Source organism: Stegastes partitus, unplaced genomic scaffold (genome assembly GCF_000690725.1).
Source record: "Stegastes partitus isolate 25-593 unplaced genomic scaffold, Stegastes_partitus-1.0.2 Scaffold6, whole genome shotgun sequence".
Lineage (NCBI taxonomy): Eukaryota > Metazoa > Chordata > Actinopteri > Pomacentridae > Stegastes > Stegastes partitus.
Window position 1 is genome coordinate 235,593 of NW_007577737.1, and position 24,565 is coordinate 260,157.

Here is a 24,565-nt window from a genome sequence, read left to right on the forward strand (position 1 = left end):
ATTATCGCCACCTTCTGGACTGGAGTTACCGATAGTTTTGCGAGATCCCGAGAAAGTTTTGCAAGATCTTGCAAAAGATACCTCTGTTTTTTTTCCCCCTCTTCCTGTTTTTTTTTTTTTCTTTTTGTCCCTTCCGGGGCTCCATACATTAGAGATATCAAAGGTTGAAATATCAATATGGGAGAACATTGCTAACTTTTCCAGCTTTTTCTTTTCACTTATGAAAGCCACAGAGGAGACATGCTGAGTTCCATCCACAGTTCAGGAGGACAATGCACATTTTGTTTCTTGCATGCATGTTTTCTTTAACTTTCTCAAAGCCTTTTAAAGCTCATTCAAAGAGCTTTCAAACAGTGCTGCGTCCTATTTAATCCACTGAGGAACTTCTCCTCTGTGTGGCACTAAGCGCCTGTCATACTCACAGAGGCTCACGTCACTTTAAATAGCCCCCCCTCCCTCCCCCTTCATCGTCTTTTAACTCACTACCATGATATCCACTATATCCGACCAACTCCACTGTCCGGCTGAACGCGGACAGCAAACACTTTGATCGGACGGAAAAGTGGAGAAAAAAAAAGTGCGCGTATTTTTTCTGCTCTTCGGATCGAACCGCGACCTCCAGGACAGAGTTTAGGAGGAGAAAATAAAGCGCGACATAGTTTTTTTCTTTCTTTCTTTTCCTCCTTTGAGAATGTGGCGAACCTGAGGTTGGAGGAAAAAGAAAGAAGGCGGATCGCAGCTCATTGAACGATCAGAGGGAGAGAGAGAGAAAAAAAGAAGTTGTTTCATGGCGAGAACTACATGAGGACGTGCAGCGGGACCAGAGGACGACGCAGCAGAGCAGCCGCAGATTCACACACTTCATTACCTGCCTGTTAGTGAAGACGACAAGAGGTAAGAGCAGCGCACCGTTACACGACACACGAAGCATCAGAGGTCGTAAAAGACTCGTTCAGACGCTCAGATTGGCGATTTCTCCTCCTGCGCACGAACCCCGCGCCGCTATATTTAGACAGAAACGGGAGAGTCTCGGTCCCGGGAGGTTTTATGTGAAGTTTAAACTTCTCCACGAGAAGCCTCCCGTGTCTGGTTAAAGAGCCTCCAGCACATCAAAGTTTGTCAGCGAGCTAACAGGCCCCCGTTTTTCTGCCGCTCGTCCTCGTGTCGGTGATGTTTGTTCAGGAACACCGCGATAAAGGAAGGTGAAAGCCGAGCCGCCTGCGCATTAACAGCCCCTCTCATGAAACGCACGGCTTGTTTGTAGAAGATAAACGGCCATTTATGTCGCCGAGGGTGCGATTTTGTGTATGTGTGTGTGTGTGCGCCAAAAAGTTTTCCTGCGTAAACTGGAGATGTCGCGGCGCAGAAACTTGGCACCGTTCTGTGTTTGTTTTACGCACGACGGCCGGACTAAGTGGGGCAAATGCCTTTTCTCTGGCGGCTTTTGTACACGGAACACGGTGAGAGTTTCTCGGGAGTTTGGAAACTTATTGAGAGCTCCATCTCACGGCTCTGTTCCGCTATGTCCGGGAGACTCCCCGCTTGCGCCACGCGTGCGCACGGAGCCACTCCCTGCACGAGTTTACGCAAACGGCGTAGACTGAGTCACACGCCAGCTTCAAATGAAAGTTTGACTTGTACACCCGTCTCCTGCTTTGATTAACACCGAAAACCCCTTTAACTGTCTGATGGGGTTCCGTTCGTTTATATTTGACATCATTTAAGTCCTTTTTTTAAGTCTGAAATACATCAACTGCGCATATTTGCCCTGAAGGGATTCACAATCTGGACAGCACATGACAGCCCCTGCCGCTTGGTGTTAGTTAACGCCAATAAAAATTCCTTTAAAACGTTTTAAATTTTACTAACTTGCTGCACATGGAGGGAAACTAATCCTGATTACCTCAGTGGGGTTATCTTGGGTAAGATCTGTCATCTGTTCCAGCTGCATGTTCCGGGAAGCCCCCTGACCTCCCCACACCTCTCCCTTCAACTTCCTGGATGCCCTGTGAAACCTGCACACACATTTCAAACGAAAAAAAGCATAGTAGGGTTGATGAGAGGCAGCAAAATGTATTCAATTTTAATACTTTATCTGAAAAAATCAGCAGAATGTGATGTTCATCTGTGTCACCAAAACAAACGAGACGTCCTGTGTGCGTGATGCAAAGGAACTTCTTTTTATGATCGGTGACTATTTGATCTGCTTGTCCAATATCACAGATTCTGAATCACTGTCATGATGAAAAATAACTGAAATATTCAGGCTTTTATCTTTAATAGTTTCTGAGATATTATCACCCAAACAGAGGTTGACATTTGTGTGTGAAGGCTGGTCAACAGGCACTTTTTTTTTTTCTTTTATATCTCAGAAAGTTCTCGAAATATCAACCTCAAACTTCTCAGATACCTTTTAAAGTTTCCACAGTTTATGTTTGAAAAGTTTCAAGCAAAGATCAGAGATGCTCGAGCGGCGGATGATTTGACGCTGACACAAACCAGTGCTTTAGTCCCCAAGTCGATGCAAACATTCAGAAAACACCATTAGTTCTTCTCTACAGCCTTCTTTCCAAGTACAGGTGCAGCAGCAAAAAACTCTGTGTTGTTTACACACGATTTAAGTTGTAGACGACCAAAAGCCAGAATGCAAACAGTGTCCCAGTGCATTTTTAACACAGAGGAGGCAACACCTTGGATTAATATTAACATGTTGTCAACATGTTCATGTCCTACGTTGTTAACTTTACTTTTTGCAGATCTGCTGTCGCAACACTGGATGTTGTGTGTGTGTGCAGATTTTTTCTTAAAATATACGTTTATACTGATAATATCTTTTAATATCAAATTTGGAATCGAGAACAGTGGAGCTTCAGTGTTATTTGTACCCACTATCCCTGTTCACACCCAATTCAGCCTCTTTTTTAAAAAATTGGTGGCATTTTTTTAACCCCATCCAACACTCTGCTTCTCTCTCTAGAGCAGGGATCTCCAACTCCGGTCCTCGTGAGCTACTGTCCTGCAGGTTTTAGATGCAACACACCTGACTCACATTAATGGATCTCCAGCAGCTTGTTGTCAAGTTCTACACAAGTCTGTTAGTGATCCATTCATTTGAGTCAGATGTGTTGCAGTACGGAGACGTCTAAAACCTGCCAGACAGTAGCTCACGAGGACCGGAGTTGGAGATCGGCTGAAGGTATCCCTGTTTTTAGACAATATCTCATTTTCTGCTCAAGTCTTTCTACGTCCGCCTTCCTGTGCATCTGTTTGGAATGACAGTAAACCCGTTTCATTTCCAGTACGGTTAGAGAGCAGATCTAAAGGAGTAGCTGTGAGCGACCAGCTCTAGCACACATGCAGCTTCAAAAAGAGCTCCACCGGCTACAGCTGCTACTCATTGTGAAACAAACCTGGCCTCGGCGTCGTCGCTGTATTAAAGGGTTTTTCCTGCACAGAGGAATGTTGCTGGCTAAAAGAGGCTTTAACCAGGACCAAAGGAAAAACAGCAACACCAAAACTGTAAGACCTAAGAATGAGGAAAAAACAGGAGAATGCATCGATTTCTGTCAAAGAAAAGACCTTGCACTCGTTGCCTGTGTGCAGACCGACTGTGCTTGTGTGTGGTCAACCCCCCCAAAGGCTCGTTCTGGTCCGGGAGAAACCCTGTTACCACATTCAACGGGCCAAAAAGTCTGTTGTGTACTCAGGAAACAAAACACGTGCAGCAGGAAATCAGCCACTGTGCATATATAGCAGTACGTAACTGTTGGATGAGTGTATGTAAATGAGTGCTGATCAGGACACGCCCTCGGCTGCTTTGTCTATTCAAACCTGCCATTAGCCTCGGCTGGAGACCTGCAGCGTTTAAAGGTGCCCCGGGGGGAGGTTTCTTGTAAACATGCAACAGTTGACTCTACTCCCCGCATCAAGTCGTGTGCATCCTTGCGGCTGTAGACCAGTGGAATAGTGTTGAATTATTGGAAGGAATGTGTGTTACATCATCCTAAAAGAAAAGCTGCTCCATAGCGCTACAAGTAGTCACATGGTGCGTTTTAATAGGAAGCCTGTCCTATTAACTGGAGGCGTGGAGATTATACGGGAAGTTTTTTGGTGTTTGTCGCAAACAAACGACTAAAAGTCGAGACATGTTGGCCTCTGCTGCTCAGATTAAGACCTTTTATTAATAGTTTGACTAAAGTCTGCCTTTTCTGGATGTTTTATGAGCTGAAAACCGTAACGACTTTGAAACACAAGGCCGGGATGACGCTCACACAGAGGTTAGAGGTCACACCTTCATCCCATTGACTACTGTAACAGCATCCTGTTTGGTGCCACCACCAACCTCCTCAACAGGCTACAGTACATCCAGAACTCTGCCGCCCACCTCCTCACCCACACTGAGACCACATCACCCCTGTCCTTCAAAACCTTCACTGGCTTCCCATCCCGCATTAAATTCAAAATCCTCCGACTCACCCATAAAGCGCTCCATAACCAGGCCCCCTCGTAGCTCATGCTCCACATCTGCCCTCCGCTCCGCTAATGCCAACCTCCTAATCATTCCTGGGACCAAGCACCAAACCTGTGGGATCAGGCCTTCTCTGTCGCTGCCCTCTGCAACGCTCTCCCACAACACATCCACAGACCCAGTAATATTCAAATCCAAACTAAAAACTCACCTGTTTCGCTGTTTTTCTCACTTAAACCCTCATATTGATATCTTGTGTTGTTTTTATCTGCTCGCTTGTATTTTTGCCTAGTCTGCTTTTGTATTAGCTGCGTCTTTGAGGTTTTGAAAAGCGCTATACAAACAAAATGCATTATTATTACTATAGAGGTCAGCTGATGCTTTATTTCAGGGCTGACAGACTGATTATCAGTGATGAAGGACACCAATGACCAATACCAGGAGCAGATGTTGCAGCTGGTTTTCCCATGTTTGTGTTGTTGCCGACTGACTTTCATCACTTTATTTATCTTTATGAAATGAAATGAAATGAAATGAAAAATGAAAAATACTTTATTCATTTCATTATGTTACTGCTTTGCACTAAAACACCAGGTCAGATTCCTTGGCGATAAAATCCTCTGATTCCGATATTCATTTGCAAAAAAAAAAACAAAACATTTTTGCATCAAACTTTGGAGAAACACAAACTTCATCTTAGAAATTAGTTGCAGTGCCTCTGCTTATGGGTGTTTTACATGTGTTTTCAGTTTTGATCGACTTGTACTTTGTGTGAGAATAAAGAGCGGCGACTAGAGACAGAGAGAGGCGACCGACTCAGAGCCAAAGTAGTGCAGTTTTAAAATATATGTATTTATTCTTTTAAGCAGAAATTGAGGGGAAAAAAACAAAAATGCTGCTAATCAGTCGACCGCTACAAGAGATGCTAAGAAGCAGAAGCAGCAAACGATGTGAGGACAGTTATACACTGAGACAGATGTAAAAGTAAGCATCCAAAACTCATATTCTCAACCTCTAAGCTTCTAGGGTGGTATATTATGCTTTCGTCTGTCCAAAAATGTAAGAAAACTAAAGTCAGTGAAGGTCAGAGTGGATGTCAGGCAGCATCAGACGAGAGGACGATGCCATTAACCAGTTGATGCAGACATTACAGTTTGACCCAGTGGATGAGTGTGCGTGGAGCCCAGGATGTGCCGTCGTCTGTCCAGTTTTAAATGAAACATTCACTGTGTTTGCTCGTTGCACTTCGTACAGCCAACAAAGCTTGGCCAACAAAATTAAATGCAAGTTTACTTTAGCTTGTAGCTGCTGGTGCCAGACCTGCTCTTCTGCCAATGATTGATCTGCTCCAGTCAGGAGATCCACGAGGAAATCATCCAGCAGCAGGAGCAGATCCTGCACCGTTAAACTCCTTCTGCCACAGAGAGGCTGCTGCCTTCACTTACCTGTCAGACACAAACCTCATGGGGGAGTTTTTATTGCAGATTATCTGTGCATGCTGTGCTTCCCCTCACTTGTACTGTTGCCAGTTTGGGGAGCGAGGGTTTGATCTGCTGTCCTGTGCAGTCAGAGTGAGCTGTTTTTTTTTTTTTATAGTTTCGATCAACTGCAGGCAGAAAGCGTACTTTGCATTTTAGGAGTGAGATCCACACCTGAGAGCCTGTGTAGCCCTGAGGTCGGTTTCCAGTTCCCCCCGTTAGACAAAAAATCCTCCTGCATGTTCACCCAAATCCAGTACCTCACTGCAGGACTGAATACGGACCTGCACACATTAACATATTTTAACACAATCCACAGAGAGCCCGTGCTCTGTTCTCTGCTTGAAGCATTTAAAGGACTTAACCCGATCTGCAGTCAGCTGAGTACAAGCAGCTTTTCTGAAATCCACGCAGCGATTAACAGACAGGATAGTTGATATCTGACTGCCGTTCTTTCCAGGTGAGTCGATCTGTCTCAGAAATTATTAAAAAGTAAAACAGCTGCGTGTTCATAGTCGGGTTAAAGTCCACACACGGCTGAGTTTCCCTCTTCAATCATTTGCATCAGAAGACGCTCGTGATTCGACACAACAAACACGAGCAGCAGAAACAAAGGTGCAGCGGCTTTCTAATGATCAGACTGCAGATCTGCTGAGCCGACACATAATGAAGTCAGCAGGTGACTAAAGATGAGGTGTTGCCGGTAATTACACTGATGTCATCCGACTTGATCTGACTGCGCTCACATCAGATAAGCTGCTCCTCAAGGATCTGATGTTGCTCCTTTGTTTGACATCAGGTCACTTAAACCTCAAAGTTATGTCAAATATTTTTTCTTTGCTAGACTCAGCTGTGTCGTGGTGTCTTTATAGAATATAAAAAGTAAAATGACAAAGCTGCAGCTCCTCCAGTTCTCACTAATGAAGCCAGATCTGGACTTATGGTCGGTGGCCAACATTGTCTTGGTTTCTGTCTGACCAGCTGACTGATCAGAGCAGAAGAAGTGCTGCAGCCATGTACAGGATGAGAAATCTTTTATTTGTTTTATTGGCATTAAAGCTCCCATATTGTGCCCAGTTTCAGCAAATTCATGGAAGTCTCATTCTTTAACTCGTGCACGGTGAGTTAGATGTGAAATCTGTATTTTAGCGGTGCAGAGCAGAAAATGTGTTTGTGTCACTACTTCTTGTTCCATTTTCCAACAGAAACAGAAAAAAAAACTTTAAAAAAAGAACTTTTTTATTGGAAATTGGACTATATTCACATCCAGCACGTGTGAGCACAGCGAGCAGGAGAGAAGCAAACAGATCGACTGAGTTTATGTTGCACCGAAGCACGATAGGCAACAGAAAAACAGTAATAGTCCTTGATTACTGGTTTCAAATCAGTCCTACAGTTTAAAACCATCTCAGGGTAACAGCTTCCACAGAACTCTGACCTCTGACCTCAAAGCTAATGGTCACGTTAGCCACATTAGCTGCACAACATGCTAACACTGAGGATTTTTCCATTTTTTTGCTGTCAAGAATAGAAGTAATCCACTGGCCTTTTAGCTCCTCTGATGCTGGGAGTGCACTAACACTCCTGTGTTCACTCTTGCAGCCAACAACAGAACATTTAATGTGATTGGCTGAGAGCTTTTAGCTGGAAAGTAAATAAAACCGGTGAACTATGAAGCAGCTGCTCGCCCTGAAGGCCTCACCTCGCTAGCAGCAGATTTATAGGTGACACAGTTGGACGACTTTTGGTTCCTCCGGTGGTGTTATAGCAGCTCAATAAAGTTCTAACCAGCCTGTAAAGCTGGGAGGCTGTGTACCTGTGGAGGGGCTCGTGCACCTGCAGAAGTCTTCTTATCTTAACAACTTCTACTTTACACGTCTGAGTTTTATAACAAACCCAATAAAGATGGATCTGCACCATATGGAACCTTTACAGCCTGTAAACATAATCTAAGAGACGCCCCAAATACGACTATAAACCTGTTAATGTGCGTTATGTATGCGTATATTTTTTAAAGTGTTGTTGCTCTCTGATGTGTTGCTATGTTAGTATTTTGAATTGTTTTTTTAATGAGAAGTTTTCCAGAGTTTAACAGTCAGCAGGGAACGTCACGAGTCCTCTTGCTCAAGAGATTATCAGCAGTATTTATTTTGCAATTTCCTCTTCCCAGTTTAGATATATGGTACGTTATAAATCAGTGAGAAAATATTAAACTGTTTACAACGCGTGAGGTTGCAGATCTTCTCTTGGAGGATCAGTTAAGCTTCAGATAAGGCCTCTCTGTCGGCCTGTTGGAGATTCTCAACCCGGTAACTGTTGGAATTAAAAAAAAAAAAAAAAAACATGTTTGACGTTTCCCAGGTGCAGAAGTGTTTTTTGTTTTTTTTTTTAATAGAAGGGAAACTGTCAAACTGACTTCAGCTTAATGTCCCAGATGACTTCTCTGGGTTTTTCTGCTTCTTCGCTTTGCGTGCAGCAATAAACGAGATCCTCTGTTCAGTACTCCCCTTCATCTGGAGCAGGAAACGCCCGGCAGACACGATGCCTGTTGCAGATGCTCAGTGAGATTAATAACTTCCAATCAATACTTATTCCTCTCGGCCCGTCTCTGTTTCCTCTCCTTCCTCTCAGGATATTGTCACGGCTGAGTTGGCTGCTGTGTTTATCTAATGGAAAATCTGAATAGAGACTGCCAAGCAGATAAAATCTTCTTTTTAATACCTGTCTTAATTTCCTTCCCCAAGACACAAAACCTGTCCGTCTCTGCTTTGTCTGTAGGATGTTGTCTCAGCTGAGAGAGCAGATATGGGCCGACTGGATTTGGTTTCCCGAAGGCCACGGCTGGGCCGACTTGACGGATCATGATGGCAAAGTCTTCCCTAAAACGCAGGACCTCTGGGCGACCATCCCCATCGCCCTCTGCTTCCTCGTCATCAGACAAATATTCGAGCGGTGAGTGATCTCATGTCGCAGCATCATTTGCCTGCTAATCGGCCCTTTTGCTTGCCTGATTTGCATGTTCCTCTCTGACAAATATGAAACGATGCGTCCTCTTTCCAGGACGGTGGCGATCCCGCTGGCCTCTCTGATGAAAGTGAGCGACAAGCAGCGTGTTCGTGCTTCTCCTAATCCCATCCTGGAGTCCCACTTCTGCAGCACATCAAAGCATCCCACACAGGTACTCGTCCTCGCGTGCACCGCCGCCTCATCGGCGTTAAAGTCGTCTTGCGTGTCCTTTGACACGGGCACACCTTGAGCTCTACAGAGTCCAGAGATGCTGGTGTTTGATGTGAAGATGGAAAACACATTTTCACACCTGGATTTAATGTGGACAGCCAACTAACATCATTTCATGGCTTCAGAACAACTGGCAACCTCCAAGGCTGCAACATGGAAGTGCCAAAGACTGTCTTTTTATTTTTTTTTTTTTGAGGCCGTCTTCAAAAGAAGGTCAATCCAAAAGACCCCCATGTTAACCCTCTGATCCCCAAAACCAATCAGCGGCTTGGAAAGTCCTGTTATTGTTGATAAAATGCCAGCATAACAGAAACTTTTAAAACAGGAAAACATCAGAATTTCTTAACTTTCAGTGGTCCTTGAAGGTATCATGTGTGACTTTTGGCTTAGTAATATTATTAAAAACTCCACATAGACACTCTGTGTAACACAAATCTCGCCATGAGCATCTTTAGGGTGTTGTACATGATATTTACTCCAAATTAAAAAGTATAAAAGCATCAGAAATGTACTATCTCCTCACTCTTTCTGCAGCTTGATTTGGCTTTTGTTGTTTTTTTTTTTCAAAATAAAAGTATTGTATGCTGGAAAAACTCCACCTGCTGCTTGATTTTCTGCCACAAAATGAGCCAAATCTAAGATTGAAATTGGTATTTTTTCATCAAAATCACTTTTTTCTCATTTAAATGTTCACCAAATATAACCTCTTTCCTCGGAAAAGATTTAGTAAAAATCAAAAAATTCTGCGCTTCCCGGCTCAGTATAGAAGTCATCGGTGACTCAGCTGTGTCCAACAGTCTCATAACAAAACTTCAGGGACTTTTTGGCTAAACTGGGCTGAACCGCCGGTGCCTACGACGAGCAGATGGGAAACGTGTAGAAACAATTTTAAAAAATGCGAGTGGTGACATGTCTGTAGTGAGCAGAGCCAACTTTTTCCCTCAGAGTTTGTAACACCTGAGGGCACCTGGAAAAATGTTGTGCGAGTGGATTCCAGGCTATTTTTGAATTTTCGTGAAACAAACCAATACGTCTTTTTGAATGATTAATCGTATTGTAACTCTGCTTTACTGCACAAAAGACATTTCTGAGTTTCCTCTGTTACTTTCCCTCCTTCTGTCTGCTGAGCTGCAGGACTTTAAATACAGTCTGTGCTCCAGGCAGTAAGCACAGCGCTGACTCTCCTCTTCTTTTTGTCGTCAGAGCTCCATAGAGACTTTAAGTAAACAGACGGGCTGTTCGGTGCGACAGGTCCAGAGGTGGTTCAGGCGGCGGAGAAACCAGGACCGGCCCAGCAAGGTCAAAAAATTTCGGGAAGCAAGGTAGGTTCACATCTTTAGTCAGACCTCGAACGCATCCTTCCACCTCCTTATTGAGTTATCAGGACTAAACTAAACTGAAGCAGTGACGTCAGTGTTCTGATGGTGTTCTTTAAAGGTGTGTGTCCGTAGAGCGGTTCAGTTTGGCAGAAAAATGCCGCCAGGTGCCTCGGCTCCCTTGTTTCCATGACAACCGCATCTTGACAACGCATCACCTCACTTAATCACTGTTGTGTGACATTGCTGCGATAGTTTCTGTCTGACATTTCTCGTGTCGCTCGAGATAGACGGACACTCCTCCGCTTTCTCGGTTACCACGGTGACGAGTTCCTCCCTTATGATTGGTTACCTTAAAGGGAGTAATGATAATGACGACGCCAGATTCAAAAACCTTAGAATTTTTGACCAGTTGCACAAACAAGGTGGAGCGCTCTGAAAAAGACACTCCTCGTTGGTAGCAGTTATTTTAAAAAATGCTGCTAGGGGGCGCCGCTTTTGCTCACCTGGTCATGTCCCATGTACAGGGGCTATAGTCCCCGATGTGGAGGTCATGAGTTCGAATCCCGCTCATGGCTCTTTACTGCAGGTCCTTCCCCCTTTCTTCTCCCCACGTTCCTGTCTCTCTCTCTACTGCACTATCGAATAAAGGCCAAAAAAATAAATAAAAATAAACAAAAATGCTGGTAGATTCAGAGGTCCTGATGTGCTTTTGCAGTTCTTTAAGCACCTGCAAGGTAGATTTCAGAGGTCACGGCATTACAGACTCAATAATTCTACTTCCTTGCACCGGCGAAAATGACTGAAATGAATTGATCCAGGAAGAGAAAATGTGTCCTTGGCTTGCATTCAGACGAGCCTGGGAACGGCATTGAAAAGGCCTCGCTGTGTTTTATTAGGTCACGAGCTGAAAATGGTAAAAAAGCGGCGCTTTACAACACTGACCTTGAAATCTGTTACCATGTTCTTCTTCTGGAAACACCTGAGTCGTCGTGGGTGCGAAAGCAGCAACTTTCTTAGTAAAACAGTAACAGTGGTTTATTGAGTGTGTTCTTGTAAAGCTCCGGCGGTGCGAGCTGCTCCTGATTTTTCTGCGTTTAACTGCTCCGTGGTGCACCGACGACGGTTTCTTCATCAGTGTCGCGGCTTTCAGACGCACCCACATATAACGGGAGCAGAGATTTCTCAAAAGCTGTTGCAAAACAACCCACAGTGATGATGCGAGGACGGTTACTGAAGCAGACAAACGATGACAGCCAAACGTGGAACACGCTGAACGTAACCCTGGTGTTTCCCAGCAGCTGTTAGAGGAAGTTTGCTGCCCCGCGTGATTCACTGTTTGTTTTGGATGTGATATTTGATTTATGTTATTTATTTTTTTAAATAGTTCATTTATCATTTCTTTTTGATTCACTTGTTTTCAAAGTTAAATGTATGCCTGAATCTCTAAAACCAGGTTGATTACTTCGGAGCTCCTCAGCGGTAACATGAGCACACTTGGAGCGCGTCCTGCTCCGGTCTTTTGTTTGATTTTTCTTTCTTCACGTCCTGCAAACCTGCGTGCTTTGTACCTTTGTTTGAATATTGTTTGTGCACAGGTGGGAAGGTTTGCCGGTTTTGTTCTCTGTGAAGTGATGCTTTGCTCGAGCGGTGTTTCTGAGATCTTTGTGCGTTCTCTTACAGTTGGAGATTTACCTTTTACCTTCTTGCTTTCTTTGCTGGCCTGGCAGTCCTCGCTGATGTGAGTAGTCCATCTGGTTCTTACAGGAAGCAAACAGTGTATTCCAAAACACGAGACACATTTTTGTTGTAACTAGAGAAACATTTCTTCTTTAAAGGTGGAAATCCCTTCTCATTTCTCAAACCCTCCACAACTTCATAGGCTGTTAACAATTTGACTGAGCTCCAACTAGATCTAATAGTTACCTAATACTTGGTATAACCCTTCCCCCTCACTGCCCTATAATCAGTTATGTCATTTCAGACTGACTGGATAATATATTGACCGCTACAGCGCTCCTTTCAGAGAGTCTCTGTGTGCTGATGAATATTTTTACCAGGGGAGAGGACGTGAATGTGATTCACGATGGTTGCAGAGTCGTATTCAAAACACTTCCAAATGAAACACGAGTATTTCCTCCTTTTTTATGTCGCAACAGGCAACGGATAATATGAAAAGCTGACTATATGTGCTGCAAGTGCTCTCAAATATAAACTAACTCCACCCGTTACAACGTGGATAACTTTAGCCAAGATCTATACAATAAGCTAAAGCATTTAGCGTCAAATTATCAAACTAAAAGCTTCCTAAACAGAACACTATCAAGCAGACAAATCGGCAGAAAAAGCTTCCATCGTCTGTGACGTCTGCGCAGACAACCGGCGCCATCGTAACGAATGAATCACAAATACAGATAGCAGCAAACACGCCACCGGAGATGAAGCTACATAATTAACTAACTCGCATAAACATTAACTACATTCACTAAACGTCCACACAGTCCCTGATTAAATGAATTTCTACCACTCAGCTGTGAGTAAAGTAAACCAAACCTCCTGCTGTCGGCAGTCCGCTCTTAGGCCACTTTTACACGTAGCAGGTATGTACAGAAACGGATCTACGTTTTCAAAAAATAACATCGTTCGCACCAGATCGTTTAAAAAAAAAAGTCTTCCTTTACACAAACCCACATAAACATGTTGTTACGAGCTGCTATGAGCTGCCACACCTATAGGGGGCAGTGTGACGAGAAGCATAAAGCCATGCTAGCCAATCAGAATCCTGGAAAAAACACGAAAACTTCCTGTTACTTCAACGATAAGGGTGCGAGGGTCGTTTGTTTGGACCGACAGAGAAGTGGAGCTGCTCCTAAATGTGCTGTTAGAGACACAACAAGGAAAATACTTGAAAACATCGACTATAAACATGACAGTCCAAGAATATGGACGTAGCCAAACTGTAAACATGGTGGCACACATGTGACGTCAAACTCTGTCTCCTCCCGTCTACATACAAACGTAAAGACAGAGTTTTTCCAAATCTCCACTTTGGCCGGAGTTTTCAGATGTGATCATTTTTGGTGACTCGTAGCTTCGTTACGTGTAAACCAAAGACCCATTGAAGTCTCACCGGTTTTGCTACGTGTACACGGGGCCTTAGAGAGAGATTTCTTCCTGAAGGGACAGCAACAGCTCAACTACGTTTAAAGCTACAGACACTAAAACATCCCTAAAACCAGGTGTTATACAATCATGGTGGCATAAGTCGACTTTGCACTGCATTCTGGGAACATGTGAGACCTTCATTCATTTACTGAAACAATATGGAACCTTTAACAAATTATTATCAGTAGCACAGAAATCAGATTTCCAACCTGTAGCCGTAGCCGACACACTGTTTGATGTGACACAAGCTCATCGTTTGCACATGATTTTGCGTCGGACACTTAAAAACCATCTCTTTCCTCTCAGAAACCATGGTTCTACGACATGAAGCTGATGTGGGAGGACTTCCCGAAAATGGTAAATCACTTCAAACTCTTTAATGTACATGCAAACATCCCAAAGTGCAGAAAGTGGCTTCTCCTTCCTTTTCAGATTGATTTATGTGTTTACCAAAGCGCTGATATGAATAATTGATAAACTGATCAACTCTCCCTGTCTCTCCTCTCCAGCCACTGGTGCCTTCACAGTACTGGTACTACGTGATCGAACTGGGCTTCTACGTCTCGCTGCTGTTCAGCGTAGCGTCGGATGTCAAACGTAAGGTAAGCGATGCCGCGTCGGCTGAAAACTCCGTCGGCTTTCCGTGCTGTCAAACCCCCTCAGCAGCCCTCCATCAAGAGAGATCGCTCGCTGAGTGAATGAAATAACGAGCTGAGCGGCTGGTAGTGTATTTTGAGGCTTGAATATTGATTAGCCCATTAAGTCCTGACTTTATGTATTGTACTGAGTGGAGCTATCGGCGCTGAGGAGGCCATTAAAGATAATGTTGAGGCCCACTCATCTCTTTCACCTCCGTTTGGTAAAGTCACAGTGGGCGAGCAACAAGATGAAGTGCTTCTCGAGATGCTCTGTTGGAAATCCCTCTGTGGACAGACAGCTGCATCCACAGGTCTGAATGTTGTGGTAGAACTCCTAACCTGTCAGAACATTATGAGGCTTCTGTGCTTATTTTATTACGCCACTTCACAAGGAAGTAATCTTCCAAACCGAAACAACAGATTTCTGCTTTTCTCTGTCGAAATCAGCCTCGAATTTAAGGATTTGTTTCACAACCTCGTTTTTGTATCCTTTTCTGTGTGGATTTAGCCTCTTTTTATAGCCATAAATCAGAGTAATCTGCTGTGTGCACAGAGTTAATCATTTGTAAAACTGGCACCGAGCTTGTGGCACGCCGTCGACCGGTGACCAATCTTTACAGCTTGATCAATAAGTGACCAAACTCCGGTGGGTTTTGCATCGTTTCTTTCCGTCTCCGCAGGATTTCAAAGAGCAGATAGTTCACCATGTGGCCACCATCGCCCTCATCAGTTTCTCCTGGCTGGTCAACTACATCCGGGCAGGGACTTTGATCATGTTGGTGCACGATGCCTCCGACTATCTAATGGAGGTACGACAACGTGCTAAAAAAAGGAGGAATTTCGCAGAAAAAAATGTGTAAAATGCATTTTTGTTTTATATAGTAATTAAATCTAAAGGTTTGGAGGAAAGGGAAACTTTTCTTCTTCGTACAGCTACAACAATAAATGCATGTTTTAAGGAATTTAAATACAGTCACACAGCATTAGTCATTAAAGCTCCCTGCTGAGTAGCTTAAGAGCACTGAACTCCTCACACAGCTCACTGTCTGCCCTCTAGAGGAGAATCAAAGGAAAAGCTAACACTCTCCTGTCTCTCCTTTTTTTTTTTTTTAAATTCCAGTCAGCCAAAATGTTCAACTACGCAGGTTGGAGAAAAACCTGCAACTTCATCTTCACGCTGTTCGCTGTGGTTTTCATCATCACCCGCCTCGTCATCCTCCCCTTCTGGTAACAAAAAAAATGATGTTGCATCACACTCTCTGTCACTGACGTGAGTCACTGATATTCCTGTAGGAAGGTAGCGTTTGAATCGGGGCTGCAGAGCTGAAAACCTGAAGTCATGTGAAGTGAGGCTTTAATACGTGGTTGGAACAGAAAAGCTGTTGACATCCAATAACCGGATGTGTCGTCTGTGCAAGCAAAGTCTGAAATAGTGTATTCCTGTGCTGTAGAGCTGCGTTAGTTGTCCAAAAAAACTGTTAAAAACAAATAATGAGCATGACAGGTGCCTTCAGTACACTGAACAAGGCTTAATTTTAAATCAGCGACTGACAGTTGTCCCCAAGAAATGCACTTTTACTGGAAAAAACAACAAAAGGTCTCACCTGTTTAAAGATGTGACTTAGTCTTTTGAAATAAATAGAGCAGCTTCTGACCATTTTCTGCTTCTGTCACATTTTTACTCACTGCAGTCTCTGTTTTTTTACTGCAATATAAAGTCCTGCACCTACATGGAAGCAGCAAAACCATGGCTAGAAGTAGAGAAAACTCCAAAATGTTTTCCAAGTGCCTATTTATGTTACCGATTCTGGGAAAAAGCAGTAGCTCTGCATACTATAGATATCGTACTCCTTTAGTTTCTGTAAACACAGCCTGCAGTTCAGCCTAAAGAAACCCTGAATTTCTATCAGGTGATTTTTGGTCGCAGCTTAATGACTTCCTGATTGTGTTGAGGAGCACAGAATTTTAGTTTTTCACAGAATCTGATTAAAGCAAATGATATTTTTTGGTGAACTTTAAATGAGAAATTTGGGAGATTTTGGTGAAAAATCCTGATTTCAGGTTTCCTGGCCGAACAGCATGTCACAGACGAGTAGCTCAAGGATTAAAGGATGAGAAATCTGATGATTCTCTCTGATTATACTGTAGTTTTGGAGATTTTGTTCAGACAAAATGCCTTTCGAACCCACTGGGCAGGTTTTGGGGTTGAAACGAGTGATCAATCTGGAGCCAGTAACTCCAAAAGTGTTGAAAGACGGATTGTTAGTTTTAGTTTTTTCACAGGGTTTGTTGACAATAAGCAAAATATGGACTCATGTCTTTCATGTTGGAGTTGTGCCGCCACTCACTGCCTCCTTTCATCAGACAGAAGAATAAGTGGGGGTGTAACGTCTGCGACTCTTCGCATGTCGCCTCCCTCTGTGTCACAATAGCGGGCTGTTCACAACAAACAAATGCCGTCTTAGGTGGGAAGCAGCAGCGGAACACAGCGATGTACAGCAGCTACTGATGCTGCTTTAATCCTGCATTAAGCTCACGTCCTCATCGTATCAGCTCACAGGTGGTTGACGGAAACACGCGTTGATTCATATTTTATTTTGCAGAAATTTCAAACCTTTTCAGACTTTTTTTTTTTTTTTTTATTCTTGCTGGAATCACAACAACAGAGCCATTGTCTGCTCGCCTGGCCTCCGTCAATGGGCCGTTGAGGATGACTGTAGGTGGCTCTGACTGGCCTCTTTGTCCTCTTTTGTGTCCAGGATCATACATACGACGTGGGTGTACCCGCTGACTCTCTACCCCCCCTTCATCGGCTTCTACTTCTTCAACGGGCTGCTGCTGGTGCTGCAGGTTCTGCACATCTTCTGGGCGGCGCTCATCCTGCGCATGGTCATTAAGTTCCTGCCGGGCAACGTAAGAAACGTGCATCATATTTTGTGCAAACACAATCGCCTCAGATCTGTACAAAAAAAATAAAAAATCTCCTTCTGCCTCCCAGGATATCGTGGAGGACGAGCGCAGCGACAAGGAGGAGAGCGAGTCGGAGGACGAAGAAGACGAGCGCAGGGAAAAGTCTAAAAACGGCCACGTGCAAAACGGCCACGCTCTCCTCAACAACAACCACAGCAAGACGGACTGATGGGACAGTGAGAGCTGAGGCTGTATGAGGAGTGACACCTGAAAGCCAAAGAGCGCGGCGTATGGAAAGAGGCAGCAGGCAACACACAAACACACACATGTACACACTCACATCATCCCCCCTCTCCTCCCCACCGGTAGTCCAGTGTGGATGAATTCACCTCTCTGTGGATTACACTAAATTAAATAAAAGAGAAAAGGCTGCTGAAGAAAACCCACGATGATCTGCCTCAGCAGCAGAGTGGTTTTCTCTTCATTTCTTCTCCTCTTTTTTTTTTTTTTTTTTCTCTCCAGTTTGTTTTCGCTATTCGCCGAGATTTTGTGCTGTTTGTCCAAGTTGCCAAACCCTGCCTGCTTCGTAGCTTTATGTTTTATTACTGGAAGTGTTTTCAGGAGATTCTGCCGTTGGGACGGGCATTCGCTTCCCTTCCTGCAGTCAGTTAACAGTCTAAGTATTACTGCCCTCCAACTTGACTGATTATTTTTTGTTTTCTTTCGCTCTAAACATCCACAATGAAGTCGGTGACATTGTGATGAGCACTTGTGTGAATGTGGCAGTGACTTTCTGTGGACCATAACCGGAGTTTAAGCCTCTTTACTAAAAGTCCAGAGTTTTGGTAAATAATAATAAATCCGCAGCTGCCATTTTGTCACTTTGGTTCACGGTTTTTGAGACAGTGTATGAAAAATATATTTGTTCCCGTGAGGTTTAAAAAGCTGAATAATTGGTGATAGATAATATTTTTTAACAGTTTGAGAGAAGGTGCTACATCTGCCACGTGTACTGAAACGTGCCTTATGTGGAAGTTTGTCTTAAAACGCTCTGTCTCTTTGGGAAGCAGAACGCACAGAGATCCTTTTTAAATGTTTGTTTATGCTTCACATCTTTTTAGTTGTATGATTTTATTTTACTTTATGTTTTATTAGTTGTTTTTTTTTTGTTTGTTTGTTTTTTTCCAAGTCCAGTCAATGGTTTAAAATTTGGGAGCAATTTGTTTGAGTGTAACCCAAACCCATCTGTAATTGTTTATTAATTCTTTATGGGCTGGAAGAGTCGGTAGCATTTCCATTCAGTGTTGTTTATCCATCCAAAGATGCACTTTATGGGTTCTTCTATAGATCAGCATTGGCTAAAAAAAAAAAATCTAGTAAAATAACTTAGTGATTGATTCAAGTTGAAATGTGATTTCCTTTTTAGTTCAGAGAGGTTTGGAATATGATTTAAATTTTTTCTTGATATTTATTCTCATTAGTTTTGCTTTATGTTGTTAAAAAATAATAATAATTATAAAAGAAGAGCAAACCTTATGGAAAGATGTTAAAATGAAACACCAAAGTTCGGTTTACATGTTTGTGTAACCCTGTCATTTGCAAGTGCCTTCATCATTTCAATTGTTAATTGTAAAGAAAAAAAAAAAATCTGTCCCTTTGTCTGATTCTGTCGCCTTTGTGGCCCAACACGTCCGACACTCGGACGGGTCTCTGCCCGTCCTGAGTGCCTCTCGACCAATCAGCTGCAGCTCCCTCCAGAGAGCTTTGCTTCTACTGAAGTGTTTTTATTCTGCGGTATGTGTTGCTGAGATGTAAAATCATAATGACGATGATGATAAAGATATTTGTGGATAACTCATCTGTCTTTTGTTCACGGTTTCTTCATTTAATTTGAACATGAAGCAAGAGGTTGACTACAATCTAGAAGTTTAGTTTCAGGTCTTTAACATTCAAGGTTTTATCAAATGATAAAACTGATAAAGACGTGCAAAAATTATATCTAATAAAGATGATTAACTGTTAAATTGATTTGTAAGGTTCTTAAGATATTAATAATTCATTGATTTCCTTTTTTTTTTTTCATAAATGGCAGATGTTGACTAGTTCTAGATTCTCAACGGAGGATTTTTGCTTTTGTTAGTTTGATGTTTGATGTTCAGTTAATGTATTAATGCAATCATTGTTTAGGCTTTTTTTTTTTTTTTAAAAAGGCAGCAAATCTTTACCAAACTAGAGAAGATAAAACCTGTATTACAGTATGTTTGGCCATCCATCCATCCATCCATCATCTCTACACCTTAATCCTCACTAGGGTCATGGGGGGCTGGAGTCTATCCCAGCTGACTCAGGGTGAAGGCAGGTTCACCTGGACAGGTAACCAGTCTATCACAGGGCTACACTTAGAGACAGACAACCAAGCACACTCACATTCACACCTACGGACAATTTACAATCACCAATTAACCTCATGTTTGTGGACTGTGGAAGCTGGAGAACCCGGAAAGAACCCACGCTGCACGGGGAGAACATGGAGACTCCACGCAGAAAGATCCCAGGTGTCCTCACTGGGACATGAACCAGTGACCTTCTTGCTGCGAGGCAGCGATGCTAACCACTTAGCCACCTTACAGCCCCTTTGGCAAACCACTAATTTTTTTTTTTTAATCAAGATCTCAAGGCCTCATTTCTTTAGGTCAGTATGTTAACTTACTGTTGCTGCACAACAGCAACAAAAAAATAGAAAAACTTGACTGAAAATCGATTATATAGTGAGAATTGTGTCCTCTATCTTTCATAATGTTTGTAGCCCTTCTGAATTGCTCCTGTTGTAGTTTATTAAAGCACCTTTCATGTATAAATCTATCTACACTCAGCTGTTGAAATACTACAATACCAATCTGATGAAAAATAATTCTTAATTCAATTCAATTCAATTCAATTCAATTTTATTTGTATAGCGCATATTTACAACAAGTCATCTCATAGCGCTTCACAAAGGCAGAGACAGAAACCCCCAACAATCCAAAACATTTGGATTCCCTATAAGCTTCAGCAGTCCGCTTAACAGCTGTCCAGTTCCCACAGCTTGTGACTTTCATCAAAAGTAAATTAAAACTAATCTAGTCCAGTAGTAGGCTCCAGCCCCCCGCGACCCTAGTGAGGATTAAGCGCTGTATAGATAATGGATGGTTTAGTAGTTTAACTCAACGCTTACATGAAAACAAACTCCTGTTTTAAAGCTGAGTTCAGCTTCGGAGGATGTGCCCTCCTTTCTTTGGACGAAACAAAGTGATGTATCCATAATTCAGGAACCCGGTGGAAGTGGAGTAAATACAGCCTGGCAGGAGTGCCACGCATCAGTCATTGGTTCCACTGGTGTAGAGTAGACCTGAGGGCACCGTGGAGCTATTACGATATCAGATGGCACAGTGTGGTGGTGACACACTGACTGGCACATTTCTGAGATGATCTTTGGTGCCAAAAAAAGTACCTCAGAAGGCTGCAGAAAAGAAGAAGAAAGAAAAGCAAGAAAAAGTTTCAGGCATGAAGTTTGAGATGTTTCCCCTTGAAGGAACCATTTTCCTGTTTCTCCCTCCTTCCTGTCGCTCTCCCTCTAGCAGTTTGCAGCCTTAAAAGGCCTCCTTGACTAATTGCATATGGAGCAGGATCACTTTACCAGCGTGCCCTGCGCTTCATCCTCCACACTGTTCTCACCACTGGCAGCTTCACTGTAACAATCTCCATTTTAAAGCGGCAGGGTCAATTTCCACTCTGCTCTTGCATCTGGCTCTGCAGTTTAATTGCTAATGCATCTCCAGTTTCTCCCGCTCCGACCGTCTGGGCTTTCCTGCTCACGCCCCCCTTCAGAGTCCAGTCTTACTCCTCCTCTTTAAATCTTTGCCTTTCCTTTCACATTACGCTTCCCCTCCTTTCTCTGCTGCCTTCTCAGGCCCGTGAAAAGAATAAACTCAGTTGCACCTAAGGTGCCTCAGTTTTGGTGGTGTTAAGTCTGATTGGTGACAGCAAGGAAGGTCCCGCTGACAGCAGAACAAAGGCGGTGGGGTGTTTGATTCACTTGTGAACTGTGTAGACCGTTATTCAATTCCTGCTTAAGTATTAATAAAGGCTTTACATGGCAGGGGGAGGTCGCTAGGTGCAGGTGCATGCTTGTGTATCTCGCGTGCGCATGTGTCTTTGAGTGCAGGAGCTAATTTGTGGGCTGCTCATTTTTCTTGCGATGATCATGGAAGGGGAGGACAGTAAAGCCTCTGGTAACCAATGACTGTCTTATGTAACCTGAGTTGTAAGGAACTTCAGAGGGCAACAAGACAGAGATGCTGTGGCAGCTTTTCAAAGGTTTGGGCAGGTGGTGGACAGACTGCAGCAGAGAACACATGGATGACAGCGCAGGCAGGACGGTGAGTTTCAAATTCATTAATAACAACTAACAGTTACTTAGTAATGATGCTAGATTAGCCGTTAAGCATTTTCAACAACTTCTGTTTTTTTCCATAAAGTTCTGATCTTTAATTTAGTATTTTATAATCATTTGCAGCTGTTTTGAGACTCATACTCATAGTATTTTTTTTAACATAATGTCAACTTATGAACAAGCTATCCAGTGAGTTGGACATTTTCTAATATTAAAATCAGTTTGTCAGTGTTCTCTGCTGAACAAGCTCTCTACTGATGAAACTGCAGTTATGAATCGCCCAACGTATTAATGTGTGAGATATCCTTGTAGTGCTCTAATGTTAGCAGGTATATTAAGAAAGTTTTCTGATAATTTGCAAGCCAAATAATTAATTTTTCAACATAATCAGTCACGCAGATAACCACAACTCTCATTTTTAAGGAATTAACGTGGAATTAATGTCTTCTTGGGAACTTTTTTGGTTAATTTTTCCTTTATTTTGATAGAAATCAAACCACAGACACTTATATTTAACACATGTAACACTACAGACTATAATATAATATGCTATCTGTGTGTTCAGAAGCTTTGTGTGACCTCTTTTATTCTCGTCTTTCTCTCTGATTGATGTTTCTCAGCAGCACATGTGCACACAGGCCTTCCTGAAGTGACGGCGCCCAACTGACCGGGAGAAGAACCAGATACAGAAGGATCAACAGCCACCGTTGGCCACATGGACCAGGCTTCTCACCCGGCGCCGCAGTTCGAGGTGGACGTGGACCTCGGTTTTGCTCTCTTCTTCCTCTTCCTCCTGTGTTTCTTCTTGCTGGTGACGGTGGTGCGCTGCGCCCAGACGGTGGTGGATCCGTACGGCTCGATCTCCACCTCGACCTACCAGGAGGAGCAGATCACCTGAGAGAGGGAGGCGAGGGAAACCTGTAAAGACTCGGCAGGAAAATTAAGATGCTCTGCTGCACGAATAGAATCTATATTTTTAAACCAGGCAGTTTTGGATGACATGACACACAAGGATCAGGCCACTTTGAACAGAAAGCCATCATAACCACACTTTCATGGAAGTCACAAGGCAGTGAATCAGGTTGTATTGGAGTGTTTCTGGCTTCAACACACCCACAGCCGAAAGCATCAAGAGGCCCAACCCAGAACCGCTGTTTCAAGTATAAACAACAAGATCTCGACTCACTCTCAATTATATTTGCTTCTGATGATGATTGCAGCTCTTAAACATACTGAACAAAGACATAAATGCAGCATGGAATTGTAATATTAGATTGAATCTTTTTAACAGAATGGACATCATGAAATAAAATAGCCAAGTACACACTGTGTTAGAACTGATAATGTGCAGATTGAGAGTGTCGTCATAGACCAGAAAACACGAGTCCACATGCTAAGCTTTAATGTGGTTCTTGATGCTGCTTCCTGAAGGTTTCCGTGAAGCTGGTGAACATTTTCGGGGACGGGATCACAATGTCATCCAACCAGAGCATCATGTGGCAGATGATCTGTCCCACCGTGGAGTCTGAACAAATTTCTGGAACAACAACATGTGGAGTTGTGGATATTCAAGTGCCTTGTTGCGGCCACGACTGACACACCAGCGTCCAGCCCGTTCTTGTCTTTCTCTTGTGATCTGTGACATCGTTTCATTTGAAAGAAGCTGCATTTTAAAGATGGATTTTTAAAGTCAAAGGAGTGTCTTTAAAGCAACAAACGACAAAATTGTCACCAGCTGAATGGCTCCAAAACTTTTTGTGCACAACTGGCTAAACTTACCCCTTTTTTTTTTTTTTTTTACAACAACAACAACAAAAACAGAAATTTGAGTTTTAACTTCTTCTCTAAGTCAAAAATGAAGATCATTTGCATGCTGTGTTCATATTCCTGGTCGGTGTATTTGTCAGCTAATCCTAATAGAAGTCTTTCATCAAAACTTAGTTCTGCAGTGGCCACCGTAAGCCTAAATTCAGATGGTGAAGTCCCTGTCTGTCTGGTTGTTAGTTAAACCCCCAAAAAGCTCATCCCAGTGTATCCAAGGTATTTATTTAAAAGGTTTTCCCAAGAAGTAATCCCTTCCTGTCGTAAATTGGTTTAGATGTAACTCTACACCGTTGTTTCTTCTTGAATGTTCAAATCTATGAATTGCCCACGTCTGTCTTCCCCCACCTGCTGCAACCCGAGCTGCCGTCTCACCTCCTCGAACACTGTAGAACCACTCCAATTTACAAAATGGCATGTTGTAATATGGGACTGATTTAGCCATACATGTTCCGAAGTCGATGAGTCAGACGGATAATTATGAAGGCCCCACCTGAAAGCCGAGAGGATTAGTTGCTCAGGTTTGTTACGTATGAAACCCTAGAAGTTTTAATCCTTGTTTTCAAGAATGTCACTGCAGTTTTAAGGTGCAGATGCTCAGTCACAGTGCTTATTTTGCTCATGATAAGTCTTACAACACATAAAAAACAACACATGCACATGTTAACAAGGTACAACACTTTCACCAGAGGGTGGTCTTTAAGCTGAGTAGAGTTTAAGTGCCTCTTAATCTGTCATCTGGTAAAGGAGCAGCAGCTAGTAATCCTATTTTTTTGTCCTGAAACATCCACTAAACTAAAATGTTACTGTTTTAATAATTTCATAGAAACGATAACAAATGAATCGATCAATTAAAGAATGACATTGTTTATGTTGTTTTATACAGTAAACTATTTGAATGTGACGTAGCCTCTGAGTTTGTGGCATCCTTTCTTGAGTGTCCAATAACAATCCCAAAATGGAATTGGTTTAAAATCCACATTTAGACTCCATGCAAGCTGGTGGCAGTGTCTTAAAATAGAAAAAAGAAAAAGAAAAAAAAATCACTGAGGGATTATCAGTTTACACAGGAGAAATGCTTGCAATATTATCAGTGAAAG

The 24,565-nt window shown here is 42.9% G+C and overlaps 1 protein-coding gene across 1 annotated transcript; it reads left to right on the forward strand.

Moving 5' to 3' along the window:
- Positions 1-478: 478 nt before the first annotated feature.
- On the forward strand, positions 479-19,070 carry cers2a (ceramide synthase 2a). Its single transcript, XM_008280529.1, has 11 exons — positions 479-894; positions 8,725-8,898; positions 9,007-9,124; positions 10,387-10,505; positions 12,183-12,240; positions 13,971-14,021; positions 14,174-14,266; positions 14,983-15,111; positions 15,423-15,529; positions 17,062-17,215; positions 17,301-19,070. The coding sequence occupies exons 2-11, from the start codon at positions 8,726-8,728 to the stop codon at positions 17,439-17,441; spliced, it is 1,143 nt and encodes a 380-aa protein (XP_008278751.1). The 5' UTR covers positions 479-894; position 8,725; the 3' UTR covers positions 17,442-19,070.
- The last annotated feature ends 5,495 nt before the right edge of the window (positions 19,071-24,565 follow it).